This window comes from Miscanthus floridulus, chromosome 2 (genome assembly GCF_019320115.1).
Source record: "Miscanthus floridulus cultivar M001 chromosome 2, ASM1932011v1, whole genome shotgun sequence".
Taxonomy (NCBI): Eukaryota; Viridiplantae; Streptophyta; class Magnoliopsida; order Poales; family Poaceae; genus Miscanthus; species Miscanthus floridulus.
In genome coordinates, this window is record NC_089581.1 from 54041652 (window position 1) to 54052020 (window position 10369).

Consider the following 10369-nt stretch of genomic DNA (forward strand, 5'->3'; position numbering starts at 1 on the left):
ATTAGTGCCACAGCCCACAGGGTTGAATAATTCAAGTCTACATAAACAAAAGGAAGACGAAGCATAAACTGAATCCTTAGGCCTCCGCTGAGCTGCATATAGGCCTCGTTTGACTGGTGAAGTTTTTGGTTGAAACCAGTTGGAGCTGAAAGTCGGCACAGGGCTCACACCAGCCAACAGCATCAGAATCAGCCGGCTGAACCATAAAGCAACTGCATTAAAAAAATGGCCCCACGTCCTCATTAAATGCATTTCGATTTCAAATTCAAACATCTCTGTCCGAAGGCTATTTGTGCTACTTATCAATGAAACAGCTCAGTACAACAGCTTTCAGATATAAGTTGAAACAAAAAAAAAATCCTAAACATGCATCTAGATGATGCAGCACAGAATTTCACCCAAACTGCATCAGCTCTGGAACAATAGCACCTTTATGTATACTGTACTAACAACAGATTTTTCTAAACATGCATCAAGCTGATCAGCTCTAGAACGACAACAACTTTCAGATACAAGCTGAAACAAAAAAAAAATCCTAAACCTACATCAAGCTAATCAGCTCTGAAACGACAACAGCTTTCAGATACAAACTGAAACCAAAAGAATTCCTAAACATGCATCAAGCTTCCAGAGCTGGCTGAGCTCCAACTTGTTCAATCGCAGCAGCAAGGAATGAACCAACCAGCTTTTCTCTGGACAAAAACAAGAAGTTCAAACCCACCAGCAAGGAAATGAGCAACATAATATTACATCAGTACACTACTTGCACTAACAGTTCAAGTTAGCAATTGTTAGGGTTTTGTAATTTTTAAAGCGAACTCAAACCAACATAATACTACTCTGCAGTACTTCATAAAGAAACAAAAGAAGGCAGTCAGTGTAGTCATCCTGTTGGGAAGTTACCAATCATCAGTTAACAAATTTGAATCTTTTGCCATATGAACCAGTTTGTTTGAAATGTGAAGATATAAAAACGAAGCCTTCATTGCCTCAACTTTGATATATCCTGCAACCTACACTACCTTGTCTATCCTGATTCCTACAACCATGTTACACAAGAGATGTGTGCTCCCGTGCTAAAGCAAAGTACAATATAGCTAAGAATGGTGCACTGCATGTAAATTCCATAATTTTATTTAGACAATAACAAGCAATGTCCAACCAAATCTCATGTCTATGGATGCCCAACTAGTACAGATATTGACCAATCTTATGTGTCGGCAACAGAGCAGACATGAAAGTGTTGGTAATGCTAAAAACTACACATGGTTTAAGTGTGTCTAGTGTGCATCAGGACTTATCCATCAAGTTGTCATATTACAAACAACAATAAGGAAGCATATATATTGGACAACGATTTGCTTAGTAATACCTCAAGCAAATTTTAAGAAGTGGCCCTGTTGCACCATGTTGGCAGTTACTTCACCTGCATGTCAACATATCCTCATTAGACCAAACTAGGCAGCCAGGATGAAAATTGCATTACTTATGTTATAACAGCCACAAAACAAAATTGTTTCACTTATATTGTCTTCCCAAGGAGTGACAGTCCATATGTTATCCACTCGCGGACATGTTCCATGTCATTAGGATCTCCCAATGCCATAGCTGCCACTTGACCCAAAGGACCAAGGTCTGGCGCCTGCCTGATCCACAGTTGTTGATTCTGACCCTCCAGCTCATGCACATAGTTGTGCAGTCCACAAAGAGCAATAATTATCTGGGTTTGCTTGGTCCCCTAATAGTGAGGTATGCCTTTCAACATGTGCCACTTTGCTTTCGCTGCCCCAAATGTCCTCTCTATGACATTTCATAGCTTGGAATGATGCCGGTTGAACAGCTCCTGCGCATCTGTTGCCCTCCTTGTCTGGAACTCCTTCACCCAATAACTCTTATTTGGATACGACGTTAGATACCCGTGGCGAAGTGCGTAACCGGAGTCCACCAAGTAATAGCGGCCTGCATAAATTCACAGCAACTGAACAGTTAACATACAATTAGCTACAACCCTACACAACCAAATTATCTAAGTTCAACTAACCTGACGGTGGATGTGGGAAAGAGGCATCGACTTCTGCCTTTCTTTTGACCCGCATATCATGTGCAGAACCCTCTGTCCCTGCCCCAATATATGTGAACCTCATGTCGAAGTCACAGATCGCAATCACATTTTGGGTTGGCCTTCCTTTCCTATTAATGTGGTTATCACGGACTCCTTGATCAACTATGACATCTATGTGAGTGCCATCCATGGCGCCTATGCATCCATCAAAAAACGACGAGTACTCCACCAATTCAGCGGGCACTACTGAATAACTAGTGTCCCTAGGCCTAATTATGTCATTTGCAAATCCAATCATGGCAGCTAGAACATGGGCAAATGCCTTGCTACATGTCCCCAACCCCCTCCTAAATCTCATGCATTTGTCTCTAGCATTGATTTGTACCACATGCCCATAGAAACATGGCTAAAGCTTCAATTGATTCAAGCTCCCTACTGCATTTTAGGCCATAGCTATCACGTAGTATGCTATGCAACATAACCAAATTTTCAGGCCACATTCGGCAGTTTTCATAGCACCTACCAGCATCTGACAACAAAATATCTACCCACTGTCTTCCGGTAGGCTCAGGCACTGGGACATAAGGGTTACCTTGTGTTGGTACCTGCAGCATGTCCCAAATTGCAATGCCTACAGCCATAGTCGCAGTAACCACCTCGTTGAAGCTCATCTCACTTGAATTCTGACTTTCCTCGTCGTTATTGTCCATGCCCCTAAATGCTGCCAAGCAATAAGAGCACTTTAGACTCAAACCATTTACAAGTTAGCCTTTTCCAATTGAACTGTAACACTCATAGAACTACAACTGCATATGAGATGTTATCAAATTACAACTGTATTACATAAAAACTGGAAAAGGCATACACACCTTCAAGCTTGTCGATCACTGATGATCTCTGCAACTAGTCTCTGATGTACCTGCAACAAAAGTACCCCATTGTGATGTGTTAAAAACATAGATCACTTTAAAGCATCTGTTAACAATGAAATAATTTATAGTTTCAACAACCAAGTCATGACTGGCACCTCAAACAAATACATCGCATCATACAACTGATAACAAGTTCTGGAAAAAATACGACACATGGTTTTTGGGCAAAGGCCCCGTTACAAGACATGAAACCTCAACACAACCAGGACAGCAATGAATGTAAAGAATAAAAGACGACACTCAAATGCCACCGTTGCTTCACACCAAACTCAATATCCCAGCTGCTGAACTACTTCTTGTTCTTGTTCATTTGATATGTCAGCCACGCCATATGTTCTTCAGATGTCAGCAGATTCTTAAACACCCGCCGAGGCACTGAGTTATTGAACAAATCCGTTGCCAAGAAGAACATGTCTGAAGTGGCTGGCACACCGTCATCTCTTAAAAGTTGCATAGCTTCGTCTACCTCCACCTATTCACGGGTCCGCTCTATATCCCTTGATGCGCCCCTTGCAACAATGCTCTCAGACAACCGGGCAATGTATTCCCCCACATTGCAATTCTTCTTCTTCTCTGGGCTGTTGACATGATCCCTGTTGTCCCTCTTCGAACTAGACTGGTAGCTGGATGGGCCGCCTAAGTCTAGCCGACGCAAGGCAGCAGGAGGCGTTGACTCCCGAATACCACCAGCGGACACGAAGCAGCCCGTGTTCCGGTTGCGGTCCCCAAACAGTGCCTCCAATTGGTCCAGGAAGGGAGGTTGCCTACCACGGAGGACCTCAGACTACCATCCTAAAAAAAACAAGAGAAGCACATAATGTTAAACAATATAACCTATGTAATCGGAACTGTTATCAAGATCACATACCGAGTTCATGGGCTGCAAACCTTCTTGAGTTTCCTAGTACTCAGTGTCAGCATCAATGGCGCCCGTACGTGGGTTCCTCCCAAGCCCAGTGGCTGTCAGCCCATCTTTCCATGTCTGATAGGCTTTTTTAGGTATCCTAGCTTATTGTTGCATTGTCTCTTATCAAACTGGGGGAAATAAGTATAAATGTTGTGCCAACCACCAGTGGTGAGACCCTGCTAAGTGAAGTTACACTTTTCCTTCTCTTGAAGACAAGGTCCAGCAGTAGCTTGGTTTCATCCTCGGTCCAAGTTGCACGCTTTGGAGGCATCTGTTGGAACGTGGAAGGGCTATTGTCGTTTGTGGTTGGACGTACTAATGGATCGCAAAAAAACTAAAGGATTCAACGAAATAACTAAAATACAATGCAATGGTCAGAATTGTGTACTTGCCTTGATTTCTTGCTTCACACGCTTGGACCGCAAGTTGTACCAGGGGGATTCCGGTGGGGAGCAGGAAGCTGTTGACGACGGTGCCAGTATATATACTTCGAAAGAACACACCTACATGATAAACATGTTCCAATGTCAAAGCTAAATGCTTGCCAAAGTACTCCCAAGCAAATGTATAATTTCCGAATAGGAACTGTATGTATTTTATATTAACAACATATTATACAAGTAACAAAAGAAGTAACCTAATCATTGTAATTATAACAAAAGAAGTAACCACATCAGTAGTACTGAACAGCTGCTGAATAGGTCAAATGACGCATACAGGCTATCAGTTCCACTGGTGAAACCTACTGAATGCAACGGTTGCTTGGATGTATACAACTCTGTGCATTTGAATCATCAAGCCAACATGTATTGGTAAACTATAGGCTCAAACATTGCATTGTTTTTCTAGTGAAACTGAATCAAAGGCACATCCGCATATTGCTTATTGCCTTACTGCATAAGCAGGAGTATGAGGACACAGATGTACAGCTCATCCATCATTGGAGTACATGACAAACCAGGGGAGCCAAGTGTAAATGAAAACATTAAAAAAATAGAGTTTATTCTAAACCTCAATGCAACGGATGTGCAAGGCCAATGTGTCCCTAATAATCCGTCTCTACTTAGGCATCCACACCTCCCAGCAGAAAACTTGCAACCCTAACCCAGCGGATCTGATAGCGGCATGCACAAAATGGGATAGCAGTAGAGGGAAGCATACCGAAAATACCGTTGTAGGCACGGCGGCAGCAGGAGGAGGTGACGGATCCGGTGCCGTGGAAGGCGGATCTCCCGCCGACGGCGACGAATCGACTGGATCTGGTTCGCAAGACGGCTACGGCTCGGAGAAGCACGAGGAGGTGACGGATCTGGTGCCGTGGAAGGCGGATCTCCCGCCGGCGACGACAAATCGGCTGGATCTGGTTCGCAAGACGGCTACGGCTCGGAGAAGCAGGAGGAGGTGACGGATCCGGTGCCGTGGAAGGCGGATCTCCCGCCGGCAGCGACGAATCGGCTGGATCTGGTTCGAAAGACGGCTACGGCTCGGAGAAGGCGCCACCGAACCAGAACCAGCGAGAAGGCCCGTGTGGATGTCACCTTCGTTAGCCTGGAAAAAGGGATGGGAGGGGTTTACAACGGACGGCGTCCGGCGGCGACGAGGGACCAACGGCGCGGGCCAAGGCGAGAAGAGAGAGTGAGTGAGGATGGCGCCAGCTAGGAGCGGTGCAAACCATAAGCGTGCGACCGAATGAGACGGGAGAGAGAGTGGGATGGCGGCAGCTGAATATTGTAGACCACCCGAACGGCTGGTCCTCGCTTGGGTCACGGGGTCCAACCAGCTCCAGCCGGTTCAGCCGCAAACTCGACCAGCCGAACGAGGCCATAGCAACATAAAATTGAAGTTAATTTGATGCTGTTTGTATACATCACCATACCAGTTGGAATGGTTTTCAAGCAACGAAGTGACTCTGCCAATTGATATCCTCATAGAGTTATAGGAGCAGTACCAAGATAGCATTAATTACATGGACCTGAATGACAGGACCTGAAAGATGGCCATAAGAAAGTGGAGGCATATGCATGGTCATGAGAGGTGAAGGAACAATGATCTGCAAAACAGAATGATGTAGATTTCAAGGCACAGTACCGTGAACTTCTCATTTTATGTTGCTATATGCAGTATGGTCATACATAAACAGAACGTATTTTTCTTCTTGGTAGGTCTGTATAATGTTCAATTAAATGTAGAGAGGCAATATGTTAACATACGCTCCTATCAGGTGCAGCAAGAGCAACAGTTAAAGTATAGGCTAAGAGATTTTTTTTGGAACATTTATGAATACTCAGTTAGAAGCTCAAAGAAACAGGAAAAAATAATGGTAATTGCTCCTTATACTAAGAACAGTAGGTGTAATAGTGGTAGTACTCCGGGAACATCTGTTTTACTTTTGGATCAGTGTGTGTATGAACATATTTATGGAAAGGTTAGACTTCTATCCATCATCAGGAAAAGATACTATAGGTAAGTTCACGGCTTGAAGGTCACCATTGAGTATACAACTTGTTAGAAGATTGGATTGGAGGATCTAATTATATAAGAAATGTTAGGAGGGTACATGACAAAGGCAGTAACACAGACATATAGTATGGCCCGAAAAATAAGCCGTGGGTAGCTAATGTAGTAGCTAAGTGATGTAAGTCTTTTTCCCTATGAAATTATAAGGCTATCAGGTCTCTGCAGTAATCATAGAAGTGGTTACTATATATGTCTTCCTATTGGATCGGAACGCAGAATGTTGGCATGAACCTGAGGACACATACAGAAAATAGCAGATGTAGAGAAGGTGAAGGGGTTTGTAGTGTAGCCATAAGGGCAAATTGCATCCGACAGAATTCAGCAAGCCGACGTGACATGGTAAGCAAGCAGTTCAGGTGTACTTATATTTGTAAGTAACATGAGATGCCATTTTCATCTCGGGTTGTCCAAAATCTGTGGTTTTGATCACCTGCACCACTGTTAGATGAAATGGTACTTCAGGGGAGGAAAATCATGCACAAAATACCCAAATCTGTAAGAGGTAGTAGCATTGCAAGTCAGTAAATGTAAGTTTTGACACAGTATGAGCAGAGTTGCAAAAGGAGAGTACCTGTCAAAATGAGAGTTTTGACACAGTATGAGCAGAGTTTTGACACACCAATAATCTGTAGAGTATTTACGACACGGTTAGAAACCCACACAACAAAAAAAAGGACACGTACGCAGGCATTAATACCTGAATTCAGTTGGTATTTGTTCACATGCCATTTAAAATTTCAGTGTGGACAGAAATTTCTATAAGCAAAGGTACCATGTGTATGAGAAAACAAAAGCAACTGAATTGTAGAGGACGACGGAAGGTATCCATTTATTTTCTGCAGCGAAGCATGAGAACTCACCGTTTCCGTTCCTGGAAGCCGCAAACAGTCTACGCCTTGTGCGCCTGAAAGTCCGGTGGGATGTGCGGCACCTGAATCGGAGGAACCGGAGATGGAGCGGAGGAGGGACGCACCAGTGGGCTACATCTTCCTTCACCAGCGATGGCAGCAGCAGCATGCACGCGAGCGTAGATGCGAGGGCGCGGCGTGCAGCCGGGGACGGCGGAGCGGGCCGGGGCTGCGCCGGCGTGACCGGCGTGGAGCGGGGGTCGCCTGCTGGGACGCCGCAGCCAGGACAGCGGTGGAGCGCTGGTGAGAGGGCGGGGCGTGCGGAGGAGGCGGCGGCGTGGCGAGGAGGCCGCGGGTTTATTTTTCTTTCTTTCTTTTTTACGGCGAGGAGGCCGCGGGTGTTTGCGGGCAGCGTGCTGCGGCTGCTGAGGAAGGTTCCAGGTGAGGCCAGAAGGGAGGAGGATCGGACGGACCTGATCGCTGGATGTATGGATCGGACGGAAGGAATTGTTAGGTGACGTGGAGGCAGGGGCTGTCAATTTTGGTATACAGCATTAAGAGAGTATGGTAGGTAATACAGCCTTAAGAGAGTATGGTAGATCACTCGCCCATTGATAATCTCGTATCATCGCAGGTGGATAGGCACGGGCACCTGTAGCAGAGCCCCGATCGATTTGTCCAGGAACAGCGTCATGTTTGTGTAAAATTCCTTCCCAGGTGGCCTAGCTACAGGGCACTCCTCCGTCTGTAGCTAGTAGTAGTAGTTGAGCATAAGCAACTCCTACAATTACTTGCCGCCGGCCAAACGAACAATCAGATGCAGCCCTCCAGGTCCAGGGTCCAGCAGCTCATGTACGCCCGGCAGGAGCGGAGCACTTCGTCAGGCTCTCTCACGAAAATAAGCAACAGCGACTCCTGTATCTATCTAGCTACTGTTTCTGCCGTGGTACACATGCTTTCAAGTTTTGATCGACTGCGTACGCTGCATGCTCTGCTCGAAACTGCACTGTGATCCTGCGAAGTTTGAGCTGCCAGCCTGAAATCTACCACTGACAACGTTTAGGCTCCGTTCGGTTTATTGAAAAAACAAGCAAAAACACTGTTCTGGTTGATTTATTGTGAGAGAAAAATACTATTTCGATTAACATTTAGTGTGTACCCAGCTGGCCACTCGGCGTTACTGTATGTTTGAGGTCGCCAAAATGTACACGGCGATTTTGCTTTTCAAGCTGAAATTTGAATCCACACTCCACCAGATACGTATTCTACAAGCTTAAAATATGTCTTAATTCTACATTTGTTTAGCATTTTTTTCTTCTAAAAAGCTTAATTAAAGTCACAGAATCTTTAATTTATTATATTAATACAACAATCACTACTGAAAACGCCTAAGTTGCCGAGTGTCCCCAGCTTTGTCGTGGGCACGATTTCGGGCACTCGGCAAATAACATGTTTGCCGAGTGTCCCGAAGACGACACTTGGCAAACACAAAACTCACGGCATAATTGTATACGCCGAGTGCCTGCACTCGACAAACAATAGACACACGGCAACTTCATGTCCAGGTAACACCGTCGCCCTCCGTTAGCATTTTGCCGAGTGTCACATGTTAACACACGGCAAACCCACCTATATGAGTGTCACCTTGAGACACTCGGCAAATCATGCTATATGCCGAGTGTCACCATCTGACACTCGGCAAACGATTTTTTTTTATTTTGCCACCCAAACTTTTTGTACTGTTGTATTACAATACATGTTGCTCTGTGTTGAAGTTTTGTACATTTCTGAGTGATTTTACTATAATTCGTCAATTTATTTTAGTTAAATGAATTTTCGGTAATTTTTTGGATTTGAACTGCAAGTGCTTCGAATATCCGAAAAAAGTGAATAAAAAATGATATTCTTGTCACCGAGTCTGATGTGAGACCGTATCCAGGGCCAGACCAGAATTTTCGAACATCGTGTTCGCGAAACATGACCACAAACGTGTGGCGGAAACATCTGAAAATTCTATAAAAAGCAAACAAAGTCTGAAAATCATTAAATTCATCGAGTTGTCACGATATCATACGTAGAGGCTATGGTAAAAAATTGAGAATGTTTCGGCACAGTTAACACGTACGCTACTTACAAATCGGAGCATCTCCAGAGAAGTTTCTGAGATTTGAGAAGTATTCTGTAAGATTTGGAGATAATTTGAATTTTGATTTGGAGTTTCACTTCAAAAATTTTTCTATATGGATTAGAGAACAAAGATCGTTTCCTGTAAAATTTTGGCAATTTTTCGGATCCGTTTGACAATTTTTAATTTTTTTACCGCAATTATTGAATTTCATTTACGATAAATTGGATTTGAACAACAATTACATGAAATGTTGTCCAATAATTTATAAAAGCATCGAACATAAATTTCTAAGTGAATTTAACAAGGATTTTTGAAACTTCATCTGGGAAAAATTGAGTTTTGGAACTAAACAAAGTAAGAAAGCACATGAAATAACGAGTACCTTTGCCGAGTGCCAGAAGGTGGGGCACTCGGCAAAGGTTAAAAAAATGTTTTTTAAAAGCTGTAAGTACGAAAGGTTTGCAGCAAAAAAAAAGAAAAAAAAATGTTGCCGAGTGCCCCATCGGGCCGGCACTCGGCAAACAGGGCCCAAGAGCGCAAATAGGCCTGGCCGCGCCTCCCTCCTCCCTCCTCTCCCCATTCAATTCACACCTCCTCCCCCGGTGCCGCGCCTCCAGCCGTCGTTGGGCCTCCGCCTCTGCCGTCGCGCCTCCACCTTCACCGCCCCCTGCCCCCGAGCCCTCCCCTGCCCCCGAGCCCTCCCCTGCCCTGAGCCCGCCCCTACCCGGGCGGTCACCGGAGACGGGCGCCGGCCAGGGCACGCCACCACTGCTCCGCCCCCGCCCCTACCCGGGTGCTCGTCGGAGAAGGCCGCCGGAGACGACTGCTCCCCTCGCGCCGCCGTCGTCACACCCTCCCCACTCCGCGGCCCCCTCCCTCCCCACCCCGCCTGCCTCCGCCGTCAACCTCCCCCCGCCCGGCCGATCTACCACAGCCACCGGCTGGCCCACGCCCCTGTCCCCGCCGCGAAACCGA

The 10369-nt window shown here is 45.4% G+C and overlaps 1 protein-coding gene across 15 annotated transcripts; it reads right to left on the reverse strand.

Moving 5' to 3' along the window:
• Nucleotides 1-226: 226 nt before the first annotated feature.
• LOC136524201 (uncharacterized) lies at nucleotides 227-7667 on the reverse strand. 15 transcript variants are annotated; one of them, XR_010776177.1, is made up of 10 exons: nucleotides 7279-7667; nucleotides 6990-7044; nucleotides 6664-6911; nucleotides 5063-5951; nucleotides 4294-4404; nucleotides 3863-4172; nucleotides 2932-3786; nucleotides 2042-2783; nucleotides 1373-1959; nucleotides 232-692 (listed from the first exon to the last, which is right to left on the reverse strand). XR_010776177.1 is itself a non-coding variant. In XM_066517667.1 (9 exons), the coding sequence occupies exons 7-9, from the start codon at nucleotides 2770-2772 to the stop codon at nucleotides 1811-1813; spliced, it is 483 nt and encodes a 160-aa protein (XP_066373764.1). In that variant the 5' UTR covers nucleotides 2773-2776; nucleotides 2932-3786; nucleotides 3863-4172; nucleotides 4294-4404; nucleotides 5063-6911; nucleotides 6990-7044; nucleotides 7279-7667; the 3' UTR covers nucleotides 1373-1810. The 15 variants fall into 15 exon arrangements, 4 of the variants coding, with proteins under 4 accessions (XP_066373764.1, XP_066373754.1, XP_066373767.1 ...); XR_010776184.1 differs by having other exon boundaries at nucleotides 227-692; nucleotides 1373-1426; nucleotides 2668-2783; nucleotides 5063-6911; XR_010776183.1 differs by having other exon boundaries at nucleotides 228-692; nucleotides 1373-1426; nucleotides 2655-2783; nucleotides 5063-6911.
• Nucleotides 7668-10369: the final 2702 nt, after the last annotated feature.